This window comes from Pongo pygmaeus, chromosome 18, assembly GCF_028885625.2.
Source record: "Pongo pygmaeus isolate AG05252 chromosome 18, NHGRI_mPonPyg2-v2.0_pri, whole genome shotgun sequence".
Taxonomy (NCBI): Eukaryota; Metazoa; Chordata; class Mammalia; order Primates; family Hominidae; genus Pongo; species Pongo pygmaeus.
In genome coordinates, this window is record NC_072391.2 from 55,074,851 (window position 1) to 55,100,413 (window position 25,563).

The 25,563-nt window shown below is 52.3% G+C and overlaps 1 protein-coding gene across 5 annotated transcripts in view; it reads right to left on the bottom strand.

The window, feature by feature from the left end:
* CNGB1 (cyclic nucleotide gated channel subunit beta 1) overlaps positions 1-25,563 on the bottom strand; it is a 95,410-nt gene that overhangs the window by 54,621 nt on the left and 15,226 nt on the right. For 3 of the 5 annotated variants that reach the window (XM_054455087.2, XM_054455088.1, XM_054455086.2), the window contains exons 10-15: positions 25,114-25,189; positions 24,756-24,804; positions 24,161-24,338; positions 22,681-22,756; positions 21,549-21,585; positions 18,868-19,561 (exon numbers count right to left, since the gene is read on the bottom strand). In XM_054455087.2, the coding sequence (XP_054311062.1) occupies positions 19,536-19,561; positions 21,549-21,585; positions 22,681-22,756; positions 24,161-24,338; positions 24,756-24,804; positions 25,114-25,189 (442 nt within the window). In that variant the 3' untranslated portion in view covers positions 18,868-19,535. Of the gene's footprint in view, positions 1-3,643; positions 3,807-4,451; positions 4,540-13,544; positions 13,632-14,581; positions 14,742-18,867; positions 19,562-21,548; positions 21,586-22,680; positions 22,757-24,160; positions 24,339-24,755; positions 24,805-25,113; positions 25,190-25,563 lie in introns of those variants that run through there. The other 2 variants (XM_054455090.2, XM_054455089.1) reach the window with 2 other exon arrangements.

The following is a 25,563-nucleotide window of genomic DNA, read 5'->3' on the forward strand; positions in this document are numbered from 1 at the left end:
CAATGATAGGGGTGGGCTGATTTGGAGTAGTAGATGCAAGGCTTGCCTACCAGAAGGTGAAGGCCGGGGTGGCACCCCTTACTGTTGGATGACCTGCATGCCACCTCATCTCCTCTCTGTGCCCACCTCAAGCCAGGGAGAGGAGAGAAGGACAACAGTGGATGTCTTCCCGTGAAATGTTCTGTCCTGCCTGGCTGGACTGATCTCAGAGGCAGCTCTGCACCGTGTCAACCACAAATAAACAAACAAGCCAATCAAAAGGGAAAGCAGGCACGTCTGGCTTGGGTTAAGTCAGAAAGTGACAGGGGTTAGTCCAGGGTGCCAGTATGTTCGTGAGCTCTTTGTCTTCAGGCAGTGAGCAGTAGCAGCCCAAAGGCCACTACAGGGACCTTATCACAATCAGTGGATCCAGACAGCCCTCCCTCCACACTAGCCTCTGAGGAGGCCTATCTGCACCTGGAGCTGCTTTCCTGAAATGGAATTTGCTGAGCAGCAAACTGTCAAGGTCAGTGGATTCTATCTGCAATCGGCGCCGACACGACTCTTCTATTCCATTTCCCTCCTTTCACTCCCCTCCACTCCGATCCCAGACTCCCTGTCCAAGCCTCTTGGCCTAGAGATCTGAGCAAGTGACTTGTTTAAACTAAGGTGTGAATGATTACCTATATAAAAATGATGTGCCTAAAGAAAGGAATATATGTTTAACCCAAAGAAATGAATTGCTGGCCAGGCACAGTGGCTTATGCCTGTAATCCCAGCACTTTGGGAGGCCGAGGTGGGCAGATCATTTGATATCAGGAGTTTGAGACCAGCCTGGCCAACATGGCAAAACCCCATCTCTACTAAAATACAAAAAGTAGCCAGGCGTGATGGTGTATGGCTGTAATCCCAGCTGCTCGGGAGGCTGAGGCACAAGAATTGCTGGGAGGCAGAGGTTGCAGTGAACTGAGATCATGTCACTGCATTCCAGCCTGGGTGACAGAGAGAGACTCTGTCTCAAAAAACAAAAAAAAAAAAAGAAAGAAAGAGAGAAAGAGGAAGAGAAAGAGAGAGAAAAAAAATAAATGAATTGCTAATTGTGGTGGAATTTTAGGCATGAAGAGAAGGAGCTAAAACCCCTCAAGTCACTACCACAAAGCAGGATGAAGGTATTGATCGGCAGAGGAAGAGGAGATGGTTTTCCATAAGCAACTAGTGGTCCACACCATGACCACAGCACCCAGGCAGGAAGACAGCCCCAGCCATGCAGAAGCACACGCCACAGATACGAGAATGCTGGGTGGGCAAGATCGTGCTACCTAGTTGGCGGATGGAGCGCTTGGTCTCCTTGGCGAAGCTGGAGTTGGACAAGGTGGTTCTCCGGGAGGTGAGGACAGGGATGCGGGTGATTGGGACACGGTAGCTGGGCACATTAGGGAGATGCTCTACCAGGTTTTGGAGGGCAGAGGCAGAGGCCACCTGGCCAGGTAGCTGGTCCTGAACTAGGCGATTCAGCTCCATGTTCTGGCATGGTGTAGCCATGGTGCTGGGGCCAGAGGGTCTCAGGCCGAGGCGTGACCCTGGGGACTGCAATTAGGAGCACAGAGTTGGGGGAGACAATAGGTGGGAGTCCTCCCACCAGCCTAACACGACCAGCCTGGTGCCTACCTGCATTTTCAGCAGTGCTACCCAAAGCCAGAAGCATCACTCTGTCCCTGGAGTTCAACGTCTAATGTGTCATCAGGTCATGTGGCTGGCCCACCCAGGAGCACTGAGGGACAGCCCAGGAGGCCGCCAACTTCTCATGCTCCCTCCACTTACCAATCACCGGCAGCATTTCCCAAAAATATTAGAATCAAAGAACCCAGAACTCACAGAGTCTCAGATTCTTAGACCCAAGAAACCCAGGACTCGAACATTCTTAGCCTGGTAGAATTTTCCAGTCCAAAGCAGCCCTGGAGGTCAACTAATCTCACTTCCAACCAGAAGCAGTAACTCTTCCTACGGCCCTGGTTCCCCAACTGGGCTGTGCATTGGAATCACCTGGGAAGGTTTGACAATTTCTGTTACCCAGGTCCATTCCCAGAGATTCTGACTTAATGGCTGGGATGAGGCCTGGCAGCAGGAATTTTTAAATCTCCCCAGGTGATTCCAATGGGCTGTGAGGTTTGAGGACCAGGGCTCAAGGCTATTGCCCCTCAAACACAAATGTGCAGACAAATCACCAGGAGATCGTGTTACCATGAGGAGTCTGATTCAGCAGGTCTGGATCGCGGCCCAATTTTCTCATTTCTAACCAGCTCCCGGGTTACGCCAAAGCTGCTGGGTCTAGGTCCATACTTTTGAGTGCAAATGGCTATGCCTCAGCATTTCTCAGAGTGTGGGTCCCAGACCACCTGCTTCCAAATCACCTGGGGAAGGGGCAGAACCCTCCCCACTGAACCAAGCCTGTACCTGTTTGCTCCTGGTCTTTTTCATCCATGTGGGGACCCAGCCCCAGGCCTGGACTTAGTAGGAATTCCTATAGATATGTGTTGAAGTTAACAGAGAACCCTTTCCAAAGACCAAGTAGGGAGCAAGCTCAGGACACTCAGGGTTAGGACACCTGGGTCCAGTCCCATTTCATCTGCTTGCTGGCTGGGACACATCCTCGTCCCAATATTGACTCCTCCCTGAGTGCCAGCCACAGTTTGGGGTGCCTTGGACACATTGTCTCCCTTACTCTGCCCAGCAACCTGTGAGCTAGGTACTATTATTGCCCCTTTTTTCTTTATTTGGAAGTCATGTTTCCGAGAGGTCACAGAACTGGCTCTGGGTCACACAGCAAGGAAGAGAGAGAGGAGCCAGGAGTGAAATGCAGGTCTGTGCCTTGACCTCTTGGCCAAATCCGCACACACAGAGCCTCAGTTTTCTCATCTGTAAAATGGCCTGTCTGCCTCACAGAGCGGCTGAAGACCCATGGCGTGGGGAATGTGGAGTGTAAGGCACGCAACACCTGCCGGCCGGGGGTTGGGGCCCGCCTGTCCCGGCTCCAGGGTCCAGCTGTTGCTGGACTCCTTGGGACTCTTTCTCCGCCATTGCTTGAGTTCTCAGGATTCAGGGCAGGGTGGTAAATCACAGCAAAATGTATGTGCTGGGTACAGCTGGAGATCAGGAAAAGCTCATAAAGAGACATGGAGTCCAGGACACTCTGTTAGCAAGTTCTGGTTCCAGTTTTCACTCAGCTATGTGATGTCTGAGCCAAACCCTCACTGGGCGGTAGCCCAAGAGCTGCATCCTCAATCCTCATTGAGCGGAAGTGGCAGGAGAGGCTGGCAGGAGGGACTGGCTGGGAGGGGCTGGTTAGGAGGGGCCTGCAGGAGGGGCTGGCAGGGAGAGGCTGGCAGGAAGGAGTTGGCTGGGATCGGGATTTCCCCGGCCCCACTGGGAGTCCTGGGCCTCAGTGAAATTCCTTAGAGCCTTTGAGATGTATCAGTAGGCTCTGATAATGTGGCCCCAAGACACCAAGGATGGGATTTTCCTGAAGACAGGGTGGCTGACGGGGCAATGGGGGGAAGGAGATGGAGGGAGAGGAGGAGGGGTTGCCCCTGCACGAAGGCTGCCTCCAGCCTAAAAGGACCTCAGACATTCTTGCGCAACCCATCACCACCACCGCCACACCTACCTCCTGAACTGGCAGCCTCGGCCTCGGCCTCAGGGTCCTCCTTGGTCTCGGCCCACTCCTGGGGCTCCTTTTCAGCCTCTGCTTCAGCCTCCTCCTCGGCCTCCTCCTTGGCCTTCTCTTCAGCCTCCTCCTCGGCCTCCTCCCCAGCTTCCTCCCACAGCTTCTGCAGAGAATAAAGTGGAAACAGAAACGTGACCATCAGCCCCCAGCCCTAGTCTCAGCAGCTCCTGTTAGATCTGCCTTCAGAAGTCCGCATGGGCCCAGTTCTGCTTCTTGCCCCGCCCAGCCAGTCAGGTCCTGCCAGCCCACCTTCTGGGCATCCCGGGAGTAGCCTACAACCTGTAGAGGGCAGTGCACCCAGGACCTACAGGTCCTAACAGCTGGACGTGTCACCTGTGATGAGGGACACTCTCCTTGCAGCCTGGCACATGGGGGAACAAAGCATCGACAGCGCCGCTCTTCACAGTGTGCAAGCCCTTTTGGGTCCTCCTACAGGCCCGAGGGAGGCGTCTGTAGCCCCCTCGTACACAGGTGGCTACTGGGACCCAGAGTGGGGAGGCGACTTGCCCCAAGCCAGGCACCCACAGGAGGACTCAAGCCGGGTCCATCCGACTCCCCACCCACGGCTTAGGCCACTATCTGACCCCTGCCAAGAGGGGGCCTCGCAGGACCCGCCACCCTGCTCCCTCTGTCCTGCGGGCATCTTACCAGCCCAAACTCCCCCTGTAAGCAAAGTGGACAAGGTCCCCATCCTTCCACCAATGCCAAGCCAGGCCTCAGAGGTGCCAGTGCCTGGTGCTTCTCATACCTGGTCTGAAGCGCTCTGGGGCCGGGTCCCGTCTTCTTCGCTCTGGCCCTCACCCACCTGCGACACCACACAGCTATCCAGCAGCACCCTGTGACCCGGGGCAGGGTGGGGAGGCAGGAGAAAAGGACTGGGTTAGGGGTGTTAAAGGTTTCCCCAGCCCTGCTAAAGGCCACGCTCTGTGCCAGGAGCGGAGGGTACAGAGATGCCCAAGAAACAGTCTCACCCACAGAAGCCTCCAGGCAGTGTCCTGCTAATAATCGCCCCATCTGAGACGTGCACTCAGCAAGGCACTGTGAAGGACGTGCCACAACTCTGCTAGGAAGGAGGGCTTCCTGGAGGAGATGGCCTGTAAGCTGAGCCTCCAGGATGATGATTTTACCACAAAGAATGGCGGGGAGGAAGAGGTTGTCCAGGAAATGGGAACAGCATGTGCGAGAAATGCATGGAGGATGGTTGGAGGAGCTGTCATCTGGGGTCTCCCAGTCTCCAGGCAATCTTGGTGATGGGTAGAGCATGACAAAAGTGAGGCCCAGAGAGGTGAAGTGACCTGGCGAAATCACACAGCAAATTGTCCCAAACCACACAAACCTCAAACCCAGGCCCTGGTTCTTCCCATGCCATGAGATCAGAGCCACTGCAACTGCTGAAGTTTTCATGGGTGCCAGGCCCAGGCAGCAGGCATACATAAGTGATAGAGCCAGGGGTGAGGCTGCAGTGGGCAGGGAGGGCTGCGGCAAACTGGTGAACCCATGTCCACTTGAAGGCAGCAACCCCACTCCGCTGGAAAAGGGGGCCCAGGTGGCCAGATCATTCCATTTTCAAACAGAGCCTGAAATATATGTTTCTAAGGTGAAGTTGTCTGATATTTAGATGCTGATAATTCAAATTAATATATCTTTATTAATATGTAGTAGACAAAAGAACCTGTCTCCAGGCTAAATCAGACGTCTGTGTGCGACCTCTGGGTTAAAATGATGACTCAGGACCAGCGACTAATGTGATTTTTGTAGTTAGGATTAGTTCCTGCTTCCTAACACCTCCTCCCCACCCCTCAGACTCCTGTCATCCAGGGGCTCACAGAGGATGCTCTGGGGTGTCTGCCACCCAGGAAACCTGAATGCATCATTCTCTACCCAGAGGGCCAAGTCTCAGCCCGCCTGAGCAAGGACGGTGGGGCAGGAAGGTGGAGATGGGATCGTTGCCTAGTGGGTCTGGAGCCAGCCGCTTGGCAGCAGAAATCAGTCGGTAATCACATTGCCACAGCAGCTCCTGGGCTGCGTGCCAGGCACTCTGCATGAAAAGTCTCCCCAGATCCTCCTCCAAATTACCCTGAGAAATCTATAAACGCGGTACACCACAGCAACAAAATCATATGATCATCTCAATAGATGCAGAAAAAGTAATTGACAACATTCAACATCATTCCATGATCAAATCTTTCAACAAATTACGTATAGAAGAAATGGACCGCAATACAATAAAGGTCATATATGACAAGCCCACAGCTGACATCATACCTAATGGTGAAAAGCTGAAAGCTTTTCCTTTAAGATCAAGAACAAGACAAGCATGCCCACCCTCACTAGTTTTTTATTTTTATTTTTATTTTCTTTTTCTTTTTCTTTTTTTTTTTTTTTTTTTTGAGACAGGGTCTTTCTCTGTCACCAAGGCTGGAGTGCAACGGCATGATCATGGCTCACTACAGCCTCAACCTCCCAGGCTCAAGCCATCCTCCCGTTTCAGCCTCCCTAGTAGCTGGGACTACAGGCATGTTCCACCACTCCTGGCTATTTTTGTTTTTGTTTTGTTTTGTTTTGTTTGGTATTTTTAGTAGAGACAGGGTCTTGCTACATTGCCCAGGCTGGTCTCAAACTCCTGGGCTCAAGTGATCCTCCCACCTTGGTCTCCCAAAGTGCTAGGATTATAGGTGTGACCCACCACGCCTGGCCCACTCTCACCACTTCTATTCAATGTAGTATAAGAGGTCCTGGCTAGAGCAATTAGGCAGGAGGAAGAAATGAAAGGCATCCAAATTGGAAGGGAAGAAATTAAATTGTTCCTCTTTGCAGATAACTTGATCTTATATATAAAAAAAACCCTAAAGATTCCACCAAAAACTGTTAGAACTGATAAACCAATTCAGTAAAGTTGCAGGATATAAAATCAACATAGAAAATTCAGTAGCATTTCAATATACCAACAATGAACTATCTGAAAAAGAAATGAAACAACCCGATTTACAATAGCTATAAAATAAAATAAAATGCTTAGGAATAAATTTAATCAAGAAGGTGACAGAACCGTACGCTGAAAACTATAAAACATCGATGAAAGAAACTCAAGAAGATGGCTGGATGTGGTGGCTCATGCCTGTAATCTCAGCATTTTGGGAGGCTGAGACGGGAGGATTGCTTGAGCTCAGGAGTTTGAGACCAGCCTGAACAACATGGCAAAATCCCATCTCTATAAGATACAAAAACTAGCTGGGTGTGGTGGCATGTGCCTGTGGTCCAAGCTACTTGGAAGGCTGAGGTGGGAGGATTGCTTGAGCCTGGAAGATGGAGGCTGCAGTGAGCCGTGATTGCACCACTGTGCTCCAGCCTGGGCAACAGAGAAAGACCCTGCCTCAAAAAAAAAAAACCCAACCCACATTGATTGAACACTACTTAAATGTAAAATCTGAAACTATAAAACCAATATATAAAATATAGGGGAAAAACCCTATGGTATTGGTCTAAGCAATGATTTTTAAAAATATGAACCCAAGAGCACAGGCAATGGAAGCAAAAATATACAAAATGGGATTACATCAAACTAAAAAGCTTCTGCACAGCCAAGGAAACAATCAAGAGTGAAGAAACAACCTACAGAACGGGAGAAAATACTTGCAAACCATAAGCCAAATAAGGGGTTAATATCCAAAATATATAAGAAACTCAATTGTAAAGAAAAAAACTGATTTAAAAAAATGGGCAAAGAATCTGAATAGACATTTCTCAGTGTCTCAAAAGATGACATACAAATGGCCAACAGGTATATGAAAAGATGCTTAACATCACTAATCATCAGAGAAATGCAAATCAAAACCGCATTGAAATATTAACTTCTCACCTGTTAGAATGGCAATTACCAAAAAAACAAGACAGGCCGGGTGCAGTGGCTCACACCTGTAATCCAAGCACTTTGGGAGGCCGAGGCGGGTGGATCATGAGGTCAGAAGTTCGAGACCAGCCTGGCCAACATAGTGAAACCCTGTCTCTACTAAAAATACAAAAATTAGGCAGGCGTGGCAGCACGCTCCTGTAATCCCAGCTACTTGGGAGGTTGAGGCAGGAGAATTGCTTGAACCCAGGAGGAGGAGGTTGCAGTGAACTGAGATTGCGCCATTGCACTCCAGCTGGGGTGACATAGTGAGACTCTGTCCACCGCCCCCGCCCAAAAAAAGACAAGATAGCAAGTGTTGGTGAGGATGCAGTGGAAAGGGAACACTTATACACTGTTGGTAGGATTGTAAATTAACACAGCCATTATGGAAAAGAATACGGAAGTTCCTCAAAAAGTTAAAAATGGAGCTACCATATGATTCAGCTGTTGGGTACAGATCCAAGGGAAATGAAAACAGTATGTTGAAGAGGTGTCTGCACTCCCAATCTTGCAGCATTAATTTTTTTTTTTCAAGACAGAGTCTCGCTGTGTTTCCCAGGCTGGAGTGCAATGATGAGATCTCAGCTCACTGCAACCTCAGCCTCCCGGGTTCCAGTGAGTCTCCTGCCTCAGCCTCCCGAGTAGCTGGGAGTACAGGCCCATGTTACCACACCTGGCTAATTTTTGTATTTTTAGTAGAGTCAGGGTTTCACCATATTGGCCAGGCTGGTCTCGAGTTCCTGACCTCAGGTGATCCACTTGCCTCGGCCTCCCAAGTGTCTATCAACAGATGAGTGAATCAAGGAAATGTCCTATATATACACAATAGAATTCAGCCTTTAAGATGAAGGAAATTTTGTCATTTGTGAACCTTGAGGACATTATGTTCTGTGTTAAACACAGAAAGACATACCATATGATCTCACTTATATGTGGAGTGTAAAAAAGTGGAACTCACAGAAGGAGAGAATAGAATGGTAGTTACCAGGGGCTGGGGAGGGGTGAGAGGTGGGGAGATAGATGTTGGTTAAAGGGTACAAAGGTTCAGCTAGATAGGAAGCATAAATGTGAGAGATCTATTATACAGCCTGTGACTCTAGTTAATAGCAATGTATTGTATTTGTAAAAATTGCTAAGAGTAGATCTAAACTGTTCTCACCATAAAAAATGATGAACATATGAAGAAATGTGTATGTTAATTAGCTCGATTTAGCCATTCCACAATGTATACATATTTCAAAACAACAATTATACACAAAAATACATACAATTTTTGTCAATTGAAAAAATGATTAGGCTGGGCACGGTGGCTCGTGCCTGTAATCCCAGCACTTTGGGAGGCCGAGGTGGGCGGATCACTTGAGGTCAGAAGTTTGAGACCAGCCTGGCCAATTTGGCAAAACCTGCCTCTACTAAAAATACAAAAATTAGCCAGGCGCGGTGGTGCGTGCCTGTAATCCCAGCTACTCAGGAGGCTGAGGAAGGAGAATTGCTTGAACCCAGGAGGCAGAGATTGCAGTGAGCCAGGATCGTGCCACTCCACTCCCTGGGCAACAGAGCAAGACTCTGTCTTAAAAAAAAAAAAAAGAAAAAATAATTAACTTTTTAAAAGAGCCTAGGAAAAAAAAAACCTCAAATCTCACATAACCCTGACAGATCGGAACTGTTACTGCTCACATGCACGCTGAGAAAACAGAGGCTCAGAGAGTTTCCATGGCCGATCCACGGTCATACTGCCTGTGCAAGGTGGGCCTGGATAAGATACTGCATCCCTGACCCCCAGGCCACGTGCTTAATGCTCTGTTTCACTGCCCGCCTCTGAGTATTTTGGAGACTGTGCCTTCTACACTAAGGAGAAGTCAGCCTTGCACAAATGGGTTAAAGACAAGTCTCTGGCTGCAAGGGGGATGATTGGATGACTTTCGTGAAATAGACACAGGGTCTGTCTCGGCTCTCTGCCTACAGCACAAAGGCTCAGAAAATGAACTGCCCACAGGCCCAGCCAGAGGCTTCCTGGGGTCCTGCTTATTCCAGTATCAGACCAGAAGCCACTGTATGGCCTTGGGCAAGTCACCTCGAAGCCCTTGGGCTGCCTCTGTCTGCTCATCTGTCAAATGGGCAGGATTTGCCTGGCCTGTGCAGCCTGACCTATTTGAGTAAGATCAGAAGGGCCAATGAGAATCTCATAGAAAAGTCAAAAAAAGACTGCCAGGTGTTGTTCTGGTGATTCTTCTGGATTCTTCATCGCTAAACATTGGGAGCAGCTTTCCTTGTCCGTAATGCTAAGAATCTCATCTCTACACTTACTGGCAGGGCCCTGTCTCTGAACCTCAGTTCTCTCATCTGTGAAATGGGATGAGAGAATAATAGAATCTGCCATTCAGGCTGCCTTAGCCGTGAGTGGCATGGAAAAAAAATCGTAAGTCAAATGGAGGCCTTTATTATTGTTCTTGTCATTATTATTATTAATCCCAGAGGAGGCGGCGATCTGCAGGGTTATGAAATCACCCACGTGGATTGAGGAACCTTTTGCACAAACATCCCCAGCCATCAAAACACCTGAACAGCCCAGTGGTGGCGCTGTCAGCATCACCAGGGGCTGTCTAGGGGCCATGTACCAAAGCCGCATGGCCCCTGCTTGACAGGGTGCCAAGTGCCTGCCAAGGCCCCCTCTTGTGCAGCCCGGAAGCAGCAAGCCATCAACTTCCAGAAAGTTCCCAAGTCCCAGGGATTTCCAAGCAGAGGAACAGACCGATTGGCTGAGGTGGGCTTCCTGGAGGCCCCCCTGGCTTTCCAAGTTTAAGGTCCAGGGAGCAGCAGTGGCAGCCAGCTCTCAAAAGCTTACCCGTCCACTCCTCCCCCCTCGTGCCATCCCGCAGGCCGTGCCCCAGTGTTAAGGTCCTCACTGTCACCTTCAGCAGACTCTCCACCTGAAATCCCAGCCCCAAAAGCAGGAAGGAGGGGAGCCCTAGGGAGAGGCAGCCACCTACTTGGATCTCTCGGTTGGGGCCAGTCAGGATGCCCATGGTGCAGGGGTTCAGCTGGGGGCTGTGATGCTCATCCCAAGCCTGGGTTGGTGCATGCAAGTGGGAGCCCAGCTCCCGAGCCAGGGTGGCTCCAGTGGCAGAGGAGCCAGCAATCCTTCCTGTTTCTAATCAGATTGAGGAGATGTGCAGGGAATGGCAGAAGCATCCCCAGGGAGGCCAGGTGGAACCAAAAGGCCTCTGTTGCTAGGGAAAGCTGAGCTGTTGCCTGTAGAGACCGGGTCTCTAGGCGACCATCTGCCCGTTACCAGGCCCTCACATCATCAGTAACCTGTGTCTCTGCAAAGCTGGCCAAGAGCATCCTTCCCCAGCCATTGACAGCCCAGTTTTGCTTGCCCTGGGCCTCACACCCTCCGGCCCCGGACCTGTGATCACCCACTCCGTCACTCCCTTGTCCCTCCCTGGGCCTGGAGCCCAAAAGTTCCCCAAGTTCAAAACTCTGGGTAAACATTTGTATGAAGACGTTCACTCCTGCAGCATCTGCCGGTAACTCTGGATGCATGTGCATGTGTGCAAGGCTGTCATGTGGATGTGTGCAAGTGTGTACATGTGTGCCTGTGTGCACACACACATATGAACATGTATGAATGTGCTGCCTGTGCTTGTGCATATATGAAGGATGTGTGTGGGTATATGTGTGTGCATGCCTGTACATGTAAGTGTGTGCATAACCCAGCATGTATGTCTGTGTCAGTGTGCTGGCGCATAAGGGTATAGTGCAGATATGCGTGTGTGTGTCCATGTGTACTGCATTCTGAGAACATGTGTACACTTAGTACACATGTGCACATGCATGTATGTGAGCATAGTTGATCACTGGCCTTCAAAGGGTGTCTCAGATCCAGAGCAGTGGCAAATACAGGGGTTTTCCAGCCTGGGTGTTAGGTGTACAAGTTCAGCAAGGCAGCCACTTGTAGCTATGCACTCCACACAGAAGCATAGCTCCATAGAAGGCGAGGGCAAACAAGCTGCTCTAATGAAACCAGGCAGCAGCTAAGTTCTTCACCTTGCTGGGACTGCAGGGTGGCTCAGAAGGCAGAATCAGGACAAGTCAGGAAGCGACAGCAGCCATAGGGAAGCAGGCTTAGTTTTGGTCTAAGAAATAATTTCACAAGTCAGCGGGGCATATGGATGACACAGACAGCCTTTGAGAGGTTGTGAGCTCCCCGTCACTGGAGGTAAGCAAGTAGAGGCTGTGTGGCCTCCTGTCAAGGATGGAAAGAGTCTATGTGAACTGAGTAAGGATGGACTAAAAGCAGCTGACACTGAACAGGCTTCCAGCTCTGAAATCCTGTTTAACTATTTCCTGACTGGAACGAAAAGAGGCCATTGGGGGACGAGAACATCAGTGGCCATTGATGGGGCACTTACTCCCCTACAACTTCCATCGTCACCCCTGGCCCTGATGGCCCCTCTGCAGGAGCCTTTTATTATCCCCCATTTTACAGATGTGGAGGCAGAAGCTCTGAGTGGGTACACTACATGCCCCGGTCATTTCACTAACAGAAGCAAACTGGAGTTGGCGCTTCTGATGCCAGAGCCTGTGCTCCTAACACTCACAATGCTATCCTGTCTCGGGCCGTGGCCAGAGGGACAGATCAGGGAGAAAGGACGCGGGTCAGGAGGTACCATGGTGGGCAGAGACACAGGGACATAATGCCAGGGAACTGGAGCAAGGAGAGAGTAACTTACTATCACCTGGCCCACCATAACAGTCTCCTCACTGTTCTCCCTGCCTCAATCTTTCTCCAACACAGCTGCCAGATCATGCCACTCTCCTGCTCATGAACCTTCAATGGCTCCCTATTGCCTTTGGGAAAACAAGTTCAAGGCTTTACAACCTGCTTTTGAGGCAGTCCTTCTTTCTTCTTCTTCTTCTTTTTTTTTTTTTTAAAGTAGAGATGGGGTTTTGCTATGTTGGCTAGGCTGGTCTCGAACTCCTGGGTTCAAGTGATCCACCTGCCTTGGCTTCCCAGAGTGCTGGGATTACAGGCGTGAGCCACCATGCCTGGCTGACCTTCCTGAAAGGACCTTGGCTTCTGGGCCCCACACTCTTCTTGTCTCTGCCCTGCTCACTGGTGCCTCCTCCTCAGTCCTTTTTGGTTCCTCATCTCCCCAACCTCTGGTCTTGTCCATGAGCCTCTTCTCTATCCACACTTGCTCCCTGAGCATCTCCTCGAGCCCCACAGCTTTCAATGCCACCTACATGCCCAGAATCCCAATGTCACATCTCCAGCCCCACCTCTCCCGCTCCTAACTCCAGGCACAGGTATCCAACTGCCTGCTCTTCCCCACGCATTATCCCCCTGTCCAGCCATCCTTCCACTCACCCTCCATAGTGTTTCCTGATCTCCAGTGTTTAACTTTTATTTTAACTGAACTCTTCTGTGTGTTTAACATTGAAATGTATGGATGTGGGTGGACAATCAATCATTACTGGGCAGTAGAGCAGAACCCAGGACAGCCCTAGAAGGCATCAAAGGCAACCAAGGTGGGTGGATATGGAGGGCAGGCAGCCTTGGCTTTGTGAATAATGGGAGAACTGGGAGCCCACTGCATATGTCCATGCAGACAACTAACATTTATTTGGTGCCCACTGTGTACCAGGCACTGTTCTAGGCTCTAGGGACATGGCAGTGAAAGCAACAGATAAAAGTCCCAGCCCTCTTGGAGGCTGCATCCTAGTGTGTGTGTAGGGGGATGTGGAGTGGTGGGTAATATGATTCCCAGGTCATGATGAGCACAGCAGGGGAACCCCAGCTTCTCACAGCCTCTTTGGTCAAAGCCCAGCCTTACACAGCACAGAACAACAGAAAGGAGCTCCCATGAGCAGCAAAGAGTGCCCAGACCCCAGGAGCTCAGCCAACCCCAGCCCCGTTCCCCGACAGGTGAGCAAATGACTTACTCAGTCACCTCCTCCTCTTCCTCCTCCTCCTCCTCTTCCTCTTCCTCCTCCTCATCTTCTTTCTCCTCTTCAATCCGGGACAGCTCTCTGAGTTGGGGTTAGAGGCAGGAGGTGAGCCCACCTGAAGCTGCCCCACTGAGTCTACCTCCTGCCCCTATTTTCTGTAGGATGTCCCATGACTCCTGAGCCCAGACCTGGACTTTCCAACCAAGGCTCAACCTGGGGAGCCCCACTTGAGCAACCCTGAACTCTCTCTGGCAACAAACCCTCTCCTCTGCATGAGGGGACTGTCCCAGCCACTGTCCTGGTGGTGACCCTAGCTCAGCCTCTGATCCTCTCTGGGCTCCCCATCTTAGTTTCCCCATCTTAGCTATGTAAGTTATGGGCTTCAGAACCCGAGATCTCCCACTGTCACCAAGCATCTCTAGTAGGAACAAAGATTGCGACATCCCCGTGGAAGGCAACTTGGCAATTATGACCACAATTCCACATTCCCATGACCAATGACCCAGCAATTCCCCTCTAGAAATCTCCTGCAGACATATTCACACATGTGCAAAGACATGCATACAAGAGTGCCTGTTGCAGAATTGTTCATAATAACAAAATTTTGGAACCAACCCAAATGTCCATCAATAGTGAAGAGGTTTAATAAATTATGGTACGGCCATATGATGGAATACTATGCAGCAGTGAAAAATGAAGATGCTCTCTGTATCCTGAATGTGGAAAGACCTCAAGGTATATTGTTGAATAAATATAGGAAGGTGCGGATAGGTACATGTGCTATACCACCTTCTGTACAAAAAGAAAAAAGGAGGGAGATGCGAGCTTGCATATACCCAGACTGTCTCTGGAGTGGCACATAAGAACCTGGTAGCCGTTCTACCCATGGGAGAAGGATGGCTGTATGAAGGCAGGGGGAAGCAGGCTTGGTTCCTGCTCTGTGCCTTTTTGTACTTTTGGGATAAGGTACTGCATGCTTGGCACCTTCTCAAACAATAACTAATCTTTTAGGGTCTTCTCAGACTCCCCACCTGGGCATCTTCTCCACAGCTTTGTTCTCTTCTTTGTAAGCTGGAACCACCTCTGTACCCTGTGGGCTGGTACTGACATCCTGGTGGGCATCCTCCCAGTGCGGTTCAACCTCCTCTAGGACGAGGTCAGGCTCCACTTGCCCTCCAGGAAGGATGCTGACTGCAGGGAACACAGAAAGAGCCATTTACGGGATGTGCAGGAGAAAGCGCTTGGGCCTCTGAGTCCCAGGGAGACTGCAGGGAGCCTGCAGGGAGCCCTGGCTGTCGCCAGCAGTGCCTCAGTGCTTAGTCATGCAGTGGGGAAATGGCACTTTCCATTTTCAGCGGGACAAGATCAGTGTTCCGGTGATGGGTTGAAGCCTGTGCTCATTCACTCCGTCTCCATTATTTTCCCCCCTTCTCCTCTTGAGACAGGGCTTTGATTATGGTTGATCCTGTTTGTTTCTCACGGGGGACTCCTTCTTAAAGGTTTGTACAGAGGCAGAAACAATGCTTCCGATCACAGCATCACAGGGATGCCAAAAGGCCCAGGTTCAGGGTCCACCTGGCCACATCCAGGTGCAGGTGGCCTGGATTGTCCTGGGGGATGCAGAGAGAGCTTGCCCGCTTCCTGCTCTGTAGATGCCACCCCCTGGTGACAGCACGCCCATATTTGCTTCTGAGAGTCCTTCCCTCCCTCCTGGGCCTAGAGGCTCCGCCCTCTAGGGAAACTCAACTTTCTCATGGGGGTGGTCCCACCTTCAGATGGGAGTCTAATTTTCAATACTTCTTCGCGTATCCTGGTCCTTGACAACGAAAACACCCTGGGCCTGTGAGCTTGGCAGATGCTCAAAGGGAGTGCAGAGCAGTCTCATCAGGAACCTAAGCCTACCCCCAGGCAGGGGTCAGGGACAAAGGAGAATGCCTGGATACCAGGTGTCCACCAAAAGCTCCAGGGATCTTGGTGGCCTTCAGCCAAAGATGAATTAGTAATAGTGACATTTTTGTTGTTGAGACAGGGTCTTGCTCTGTCACTCAGGCTGGAGCGCATTAGTGCAATTATGGCTCACCACAGCCTCGACCTCCTGGGCTTAAGCGATCCTCCCACCGCAGCCTTCTGAGTAACTGGGACTACAGGCATGCACCACCATACCTGGGTAGTAGTGACGATGACTTTAAATGGAAGCCGGCCTCAAGTCTTATCCTGAGACCTTGGCTGTTATTGTTCATGATGTTGCATAACAACAATAACAATAATAATAGTAACAGCAGCTGCATTTTTGAGCACTTACTATGTTCCAGGCCCTGTGCTGAGTGATCTACGTGGAATAACTCGATTAGTCCTCACATCAACATTTCGAGGTTATAATTAGCATCCCCATTTTACTTTCCCTCTTTTATATTTTTCTCCCCATTTTACAGATGAGCAAACTGAGACACAGATAAATACCTTCTTTTATGGGGTGCTTCCATTGCCAGGCACAGAGCTCCCCACTTCTAGGTACAGATATTATCCCTGTTTCACAGATGAGGTGCTGCCTGCCCTCTAGGGAAGCCCCAAGCGCATCCTGAACTAGCTGTTTCCATGGTTGCTCCCGGCTCCTCTGGCCCTGCAAACGCCCCTGGGGTTTGGCCAGGGAGGCTCCTCCAAGTGTGACCCTGAATCCAGTGGTGGGATGTGTTGTCCGTGTCAGTCTATGCTGCTGTCCAGCAATAGTGCAATGTCTCCACTCTAAGCAGCCCCTTGGGATGCCACTTCCTGCCTGGGCATAGCAGGGGACATCCAGGGAACAGAACATCTTGCCTGACAGCACGTGAGCTTTGACAGCAGCCCCAAAGGGCAGGAACGGTACTTTCCCCCTTTTAAAGAGAGCCAGCTCAGAGAGGCTGAGTGTCTTGTCCCAGGCAACACAGGAAGGTGGAGGCAGAGCCAGGTCCCCTGACTCCCGTTTTCCCAGTGCACTATCTCAGGTGACAAATGTGCCCCATGAGCGCCTCACTGGCGTCAGCGGCCACTCCTTATGGGGTGCCGTCCTTAAGAACTGATGCTGTCCTTGCTTCCACACTTCCTTTCCTTTCCATTAACATTTTCTTTTTAGGTCCTATTTTAGTGCGTGGGTATTTTACAAGCATTTCCTTTTTTTTTTTTTTTTTTTGAGACAGAGTCTCACTGTGACACCCAGGCTCGAGTGCAATGGTGCAATCTCGGCCCACTGCAACCTCCGCCTCCTGTTCAAGCGATTCTCGTGCCTCTGCTTCCCGAGTAGCTGGGATTACAGGCGTGCACCACTACACCCGGCTAATGTTTGTATTTTTAGTAGAGATGGGGTTTCACCATATTGGCCAGGCTGGTCTCGAACTCCTGACCTCAGGCAATCCACCCACCTTGGCCTCCCAAAGTGCTGGGATTACAGGCATGAGCCACCATGCCCGGCCTCATTTCCTCTTTTCATCTCCGCAGCAGGCCTGCAAGATGTGTCCTATACTGTTCCCATTTTACAGCTAGAGATTCTGCAGCACTGAGAGGAGGACGGTGCCCAAGATCACCAACCTGGAAGGGGAGGGATGGGGTATGCTGCCACACAGCCCCCAGGGCAGGCCCCCAGGAGGCGTGGTGCAGGAGCCCCTGGCCCACCCCTGGAGCTCCGACCACCCCTCTCTACAGGCATCTGATTCGTAGCTCGCCCAGCTTCTCCGTGGCCCTACCCAGGTGCTCAGGAGCTATGAGTGCCCCAGTTCTCATAGAAACTGCCACTCCACCCTGGCATGCCACCTCCTGGTCAGTGGCCTCTCTGCCCTCAGGGCCATCAAATGAGGTTCTGACCCTGGCCAGTGAAAGTCAACAGCCTCGGTCGGACGCAGTGGCTCACGCCTGTAAACCCAGCACTTTGGGAGGCCGAGGTGGGCAGATCATGAGGTCAAGAGATCGAGACCATCCTGGCCAACATGGTGAAACCCCTTCTCTACTAAAAATACAAAAATTAGCTGGGCATGGTGGCACACGCTTGTAGTCCTAGCTACTAGGGAAGCTGAGGCAGGAGAATGGCTTGAACCCGGGAGGTAGAGGTTGCAGTGAGCCAAGATCACACCACTGCACTCCAGCCTGGTGACAGAGCAAGGCTCCATCTCAAAAAAAAAAAAAAAAAGAAAGAAAATCAACAGCCTCATGTGGGAAGGAGCCCCTGCTTCCAGGATCAGCAGGCAGGAGCCAGGGCACATGAATTCTAGGCTAAGGCCCCCACCTGGACCCCTGGGTCTCTGTCAAAGCCTGACCCCTCACTCCAAACCTCCATCGTTTCTGGCAGGCCTGGGTCATGATACCTCCTTCCTCTGCCTCTGCCTGGCTCAGGCTCACATCTCCTCCCACCTGGCCCTGAAGCACTAACCTCTCACTGGATGTTTCTCAAAGTATGGTCCCAGCCTCTCGCCCAGCATCAGAATCATCTGAGAAAGCAGGTGCTTCTCAATAAAGCAGATTCTTCCATAACCATTGCTTGGTCATCAAAGAAAAAAGAAAGAAAGAAAGAAAAAAAAAACAGAACCAAATTCCCAGCTCCCAGTACCCTTGAATCAGAAAGTCTGGGGTAGGACATTCTTCATAGTTGGCCCCAGGTGCTTTGTAAGGGTCCCTGCTTTGATTGCTTTCCCTGTCTCCAATGCTTGCTCAGCCTCAGAGTAATCTTTCTGAAGTCACTCCCCTGCTCAATCACCTTCAATGGCTCCCCATTGCCTACAGCCTAGTCTCCTAAAGTCAGGCCCCAACTTCTCTGGTTTTATCTTCTGCATGAAGGATGCTAGGCTCCAGCTTGGCTGAAGTCCCACCACTCTCCTGTGTATCACACTTTATTCCCTCTACTGGGATTGCCCCACCTCATCACCATTTTGAGACCTCAGGGATCTCAAATCCAAAGGCCTGCCCAGCTAGGGTGATGATGTATACAAATGAAGGTGCAGGTGCCACCTGCCTTCAGGTGCCAGCAGCTGCCCGGACTGTCCTCACAAGCACAGTGTGGGCCCATTACAGCCAAGTCTACCCAGTTTTCAAGAGAAGCCAGATTTTTTCATATAAAGCTACCCGATTTTTAAATGTTGGCAATCAATTCTAATTTTTAAAATCACTCCACGGCCCAAACAAAGACACATGTGGGCCAGCTGGGAGCCAGGACCCCTGGCTCAGGACCCCTGGCTAATTCCTGCCCTCCTGCAACCCAACACCCCAAGCCCGGGGCTATTCAGTCCACCCATTTTTAAAACCTAAACCCTTCTTTTAGCTTTATCCTAAGCAATAATATCAATGCAATCACAGGTTTGATGTGCTCATTTACGCTCTTTTAATGTTAATGAAAACATTTGTTGCTGCTCACTGGTGTCACCAAGCCTTGGAAGGAGAGAGTGTGGCCAGGCCTAGGGAGAACCTCTTCTGGGAAAAACTGTACCCTGTCGAGGTGCTGACAGTGCCAGGTACCACACTGGGGGCTGTGCACACGTCCTCTCAAAGAGATGCTCAATACTGAGTCCTCCATCCACGGGGCTTTTTAATTTATTAATTTTAAAAAAGTTTTTTAGAGACAGGGTCTCACTGTATTACCCACGGTGGTCTCGAACTTTGGGGCTCAAGCAATCCTCCTGCCTCAGCCTCCCAAAGTGCTGGGATTACAGGCGTGAGCCACCACGCCCGGCTATGGGCCTTTTCCACAGCCCTCTGGGGGTAAGTCCTGCTGTCTAGCCTAAATCTTGCAGGCTGCCCATGGCTGGCCTTCCCCTTGTTCTGGTCTGGGAGGCTCTGGGGCTGGTGCAGGTGACTCTGGCTCCCTTTGTCCTGCCTGGGAGTGTGTGGAGAGGGAGGGGTTCGCTGTTCAAACAGGGTGGGGTGTCAGTGGCCACCTCCCCCCGGAAGGTCTTCTCTTCAGGGCATCCTTCTTTCCTTCCATCCATGTGTCCATCTGAGCTCTCCCAGATTCCCTTCTCCCTTATTTCAGAGACCTCCAGCTCCCATCACCCCTGAAACAAAGGAGAAGACAGGGTGGGTGGCTGGGTGGGCAGGCGGAGGGAATGAGTGGGTGAGTGAATGAATGGGGAAGGTAAGGGACACATATCCCCCAGCCTCTCAGAGTCTCCCCATGGCATGGGACGTGAGTGGAATGGTGTCTCCCCAAAAGATAATTCCAAGTCCTAACCCCATTACTTGTGAATGTGACCTTATTTGGAAATAGCTTCTTTGCAGATGTGATTAAGTTAAGGATCTCAAAGTGAGATCATCCCGGATTTAGGGTGGGCCCTAAATTCAATGACTGATGTCCTTTTAAAAGAACGGAGAGGGAGGCTTGACACACACAGACACAGAGGTAAAGGCTGTGTAGAGATGGAGGCGGGCACTGGAGGACAGCCAGAAGCCAGGGTTCGCCAAGGACCGCAAGTGGCCACCAGGAGCAAGGAGAGCGGCACGGGCGTGTCTCGCTCAGAGCCCCAGGAGGAGCCCACCCTGCCAAAGCCTTGACCCTGGGCTTCTGGCTCCTGAACTGTGGGAAGATCAGTGTCTGTTGTTCTAAGCCGCCCAGTGTGTGCACATCTGTTATGGCAGCCCTAAAAATGAAACCAAGCCAGCTCCTCGCCCTGTCCCCATGAGCCTGCCCCCACGGCCACCCAGTGTCCTCCCATTACCCATATGCTCCAGGCATTGCAGGGAGGCCCTGGCCACAGCTGGCGGGGAATCCTGCTCCCTTCCAGAGGGTTCTGGTGCTCCATCCTCAGATGCATACCCTCTGAAGGCTCTCTGCCCCAAGCAAACGTTTTTAGTTCCTTTAAGCGGCGGCTGCCAGGCCAGGTGGACTCGATTTGCTCTGTGACCCTGGGCAGGTGCTTTTGGTTCTCTGAGCTCTGTCCACTGCCTGCCCCAACAGCCATGAGGGTCTCTGCTCTGCTGCCCCAGGTTGGCCACGAGCTTCCATGAGAGACTGCATATGCCCTGCTCTGAGACAGGCCAGCTCTCCTCCTCCTCATGTCATCGCCATGATTACCATCAACCCTAACGCCCCCCACGCCTCTCCATAAGACCTGAGCTCCACAGTCCACTGGGCTGTGTGTGCTCCAGGCCACGGCGGACACCCCCAGCTTCAGGGCACTCACGGAGACCACCATAGGCCTAGCGGAGCTGGGGCTGGACACAGCCTTGCAGACACAGGGCAGAGCCCAGAGCCCTGGGACACCCTGAGGCCTGTGGTTGGAGGGCTTGTGTTCAGGATGGAACAGGGGATGCCACCACCCACAGCCCCTGAACTCTGCTCACAACTATAACCCATCACAGGCCTGGCACATAGTAGGCTGTCCTTAACTATGTATTGAATGAATGAATGAATGAATGAATGGATGAATGAATGCCTGTCCACCGTATGCCTCTCTGGAGGCCATGAAGTGAAGAAAGAACAGATCCTGCCTCCAGCCCCTTCCTGGTCTCAGTCCTCTGTCCCCGATTCCTGACTCAGGGCTGGGATAAAGGGCATCATATGCCTCCCCAACCCAGCTGCAGGTGACAGTGACCCCCTCCAGCTCAAGGGAGCTGGAGGCTGTGGGGCCTGGTTCCCCCAGTGAGACCTCACCCCTCTCCCTTCAGCTTGGCCAAACCCATTTGCTCAGCTGCCAGGGGATGGGGGAAGCTCTCTGGGCATTACCAGCAGGAAGGAGAGCTCATCTGACTTAGCCCCGGGACTGTTTTCTCCGGACAGAAGCTGGACGCCAGGCTCCGGGGGCCTCCAGCCACCATCTGGCTCTGAGCCAGGCTCTGGCTACCTGGCTACCTGGCCAGGCTGAACAGAGGTAGGGCCTGCAGAGCATGGGGTTCTCTCAGCTCCAGTCCAGGAGACCCTAACTGCCCCCTGTGTGAGTCCAGGTCTGGCCAGGGACAGCCTCCCTGCGCACATACAGTCAGACCCAAGGACACCAAGCAACCCTTCCTAATATGTACATGGGGACCCAGTAATGTGTCACTTACTTGTCTGCACATCACATATCCCAGGGGAGTCAGGCTCCTGCATGGAGAGACAAAAAAGGGAAAATCCTGCCGTGGCCTCTTCACCAGCCTCCCTGTTTCAGCCACCCACTTCCAGCACGTGATCTTGACCCACCTCTCTGGGCCTTAGTTGTCCCATGGGATGGAGAAGAGAGTCCCTGCTGTGCCCAGGGCCAATGAAGGATTTGAGGTGGGGGGAGGGGGCTTTGAGAGCTCGAGCCTTGTCTCAAGTGAAGCAAGGTGGGGGCGACCCCAGACAGCCACAGCAGCGGCACCTGCTCAGAGGAGCCAGGCCCAGCCCTTGAGTGACACAAAGGCCCAGGACCTGGCCAGGCCTTCCTCTCTCTGGAGCCTAGACAGCTTTGTTTACAGAACTCTTTGCTTCCATTCTCACAGCCCTGGGTATGAGAATGCAGGTAAAGAGTTCTGTAAACAACTGACCATTGGTCAGCTGGGACAACTGCGGTTCTGAGAGGGCCAGAGCCGAGGCCACACAGCCAGGAGAGAGATTAGGCCTCCCACCTCCCAGTTCCAGGTGCTTCTATAAAGACATCCAATTGCACCCACGAAAAAAGGGCCAGGTTCCCAGTTCTTGAGGAAGGAAAAGAAGGGGTGACAGAGCGCATGAGTGCTCCCCTGGCCACTCGTGTTGGAGCCCTAGGCTATCAGGAATGCACATAGGGCTGCCGGCTCCTATGAGCCTTACTGCTTCCCAGAATCTAGGTATCTCCCATCTCTGGACCTTTGCACATGCTTGGAGGCCACCTCCACTGGGAAGCCTTTCTTGATGCTTCCAGGAGGCTCCACTTCTGTGCCCCATGTCCTCTCTGCTCCCCCATGGAAGCACCTCCCCCACTGACTGTGAACTCCTGGCAGGCGGGGCTGGGCCAGCATGTCTCAGCCCTGTGGCCACCGTGCCTCAGAGAGTGGGTGGAATGAACATGGGCCATGCAGACAAAAAGGCTGGGGGAGCTGGGCTTCTGCCACAGGGTCCCTTCTTCCTGCTTCACCTTCACACCCCAGGGACACAGGCCAGCCATCCTCCTCTTTACCCGAGTTCCCAAGACCCCTCCCACCACCACCAGGGCCACCACTCAATGCGCCCAGCACTGACCTGTTCCCCTATTTTCCCATGTAGCACTGGCTGCGGCAACGCCATCTCCAGCCTGTGCAGGACCCACGCCACCAGCCTGCGGGTGGGAGAGAGTGTGCTGTGTCCAGGTGGGAAGGGTCATGGGTAAACTGAGGCTGGAGTCAGTTCGTTCCCAAGGCAGAAAAGAAGCCTGCCAAAAGGCAGAGCCTGCCAGGAGCCAGAGCCCAGGTCTCCAGCCCTGAAGACCACTTTCCCCCCTCTCCACCCTCCCTCGGTGCCCTGGCTACTGTTCAGGCCCCAGCAGGTAGCTCAGGCTCCCCTCACCCTCCCACCCATCCTCGGAAGGGAGTGCACTTTGGGCATCTCACACATGGAATGTGGCAATACCTGTCCCGATTTCCTTCCCTCCTTCCCTTCTTTTTTCTCCCATCTTTCTTTCTTGACTTGGTAGCCCAGGCTGGTGTGATCATATCTCACTCCTGTCTCAGCCTCCTGAGTAGCTAGGACTACAGGCACATGCCATCATGCCCAGCTTTTTTGTTGTTGTTGTTTTTTGTTTTTTAATTTTTTGTAGAGATGGAGTCTTTCTATATTGCCCAGGCTGGTCTCGAACTCCTGCTGCCATGGCTTCCCAAAGTACCGGGATTACAGGCATGAGCCACTGCACCTAGCCTGTATCCCATTTTAAATATATGTATCCTTTGGCCCAGGAACTCCATTTCCACTTATTTATCCTCCAGATTTACTTGTGCGTGAACCCAATGATGCATGCACGGGTTATTGACTGTGGCAAAAGAGTGAAAACAAATGTAAATGTCCACTGAGTGGTTAAATAAAAACTAGTGCATCCATTTAATGCAGCTGTTCAAGAAAGAATGCAGTAAGACCTGTGTGAATAAAAGCACCTCTAAGACACATTTTTCAGGTAAAAAAAAAAAAAAAAAAAGAAGCAGGCCAGGCGGGGTGGCTCACGCCTATAATCCTGGCACTTTGAGAGGCCAAGGCGGTCAGATTGCTTGAGGTCAGGAGTTTGAGACCAGCGTGGCCAACATGGCGAAACTCCATCTCTACTAAAAATACAAAAGTTAGCCAGGCACCTGTAATCCCAGCTACTCAGGAGGCTGAGGCAGGAGAATCGCTTGAACCCGGGAGGCAGAGGTTGCAGTGAGCCGAGATTGCACCACTGCATTCCAGCCTAGGAGACAGAGGCTTGGTCTCAAACAAACAAACAAACGAACTAAAAAGCAAAGTGCAGAAGAGTATGTATAGTTTGCTCCTGTCAGGTGTGTGTTGAAGAAAAAAAAAAGTACCCAAAGCTTGAAAGCTTGGATGTGCATAGAAAATGTGGGAAAGGGCACGAAGCCAATGTGGCTGCCTTGGGAAGGAGCCTGCACACATCCAATTGAGTTTTCTTCCAGGTTTCCAGGAGGTTGGGTGTTAGGCGGGGACAAGGTACTCATCCTGCTGCCTGGTGGGAGGCACCGCATTGAAGGTGGCTCACCTGGCACGGTCCCTGGGTGGTGGCAGGGAGGAGGTCTGAGCCTGGGAGCCGGGCTGGGGCTCTGGAGCTGGTGCCTCCTTGGGTTCCTCCTTGGGCTGCAGGGGGACAGGTGTGGGCAGGGAGAGGGTCTCCCGGGCCTGCAGCTTGGGCCCCATTTCCTGGGGGCGTCCTGGAGGCGCTAAGCAGCAGGGAAAGCAGGAGCTAGAGACGCCATCCCTTGAGGGCTTCCTCCAACCCCTCAAGGGCACAGGGGCCAGATTCGAGGCGCTAACAGGACTGAATGGGGAGCCCTTTGGGACCACCTCACCCATCCCTATCCTCAAACAGACCAGACAGACAAGGGAACTGAGACCCAGGGAGGTGAAGAGACTTACTCAAGACCCACAAGTCTGTTCCAGGACTCTGGCTTCCGAGCCTGGACTGGGGAGGGGATTCTGGTGACCCCCCCAACAGCCTGCTCCTGGCAAGCCCTGAACCCCGTCCTAGTCTGGGTGGGGGCTAAGGGCCTCCGGGGGATCCTCCAGGGCCCAGTTGACCCCTGAGCCCAGCCTGTGACCATCCCAGGCAGCCCCCTCCTGAGCTCCCCTCCCTGTACCTGGGTCTGAGGCAGCACCTGTAGCAACTGCAGGCTCATCTCTCCAGACCTGGGTGACAAACAGGGCGCAAGGTCACAGGCCATAGCAAGCTCTGTGCGCTTCCCCAACCCCCACTACCAGCTGTGTCCTGGCCCAAGGTGGGTGAGCTGGGGATGGGGGTGGGGGGTGTCTCTCCTCCTGAATCCCGGCCCCCTCTCACAGTCACTCCTCCCCATAGAGGACTCTCCAAGGTGGGGCATCACCCCCTTCTGAGTTCCAGGGTGGGTGGGGACAGCCTGCTGGAGGAAGCAGTCCCTCCTGGGGCCCCAGAAGCCCCCCCATACACTCAACTCCCTGCCTCTCCCTTCCTTGGCTCACCTCAGAGGATTTGGGGGGCTGAGGAAGCACTCTGTCCAGATTCTGCTCCAGCCACAGGAGCAGCCGCAGCCCGGGCCTGCAGAGGGGCCAGTGATCAGCAGAGCACCCTGAGGGAACGGACCAGTGCACTACCTAACAGCCCACCTCGGGGCCAAGCCTCGACCAGCCCTTCTGTGCCCTCCACCCGTGCTCTGCATAGTGGGGGCCTTGTCCTGGAAACTCTCAAGGAGCCCCAAGTGGGTGGGGAAATCCTGTCAGCCTCCATTTCTGAGCCAGGGCTGGACCAGGCTCTGGAACCACAGCCGTGGCCTCCTGGGGCAGCAGGGGAGAGGCAAGAGTCACTTGAGGACCTGAGTACAGCCCTGGGGGCTCCCTGTGCTGGAACAGACAGGGCTGGCTGGCTATACGGGAGTGTGACCTGTGCCATCACACAAAGCCTTAGACTTAGAA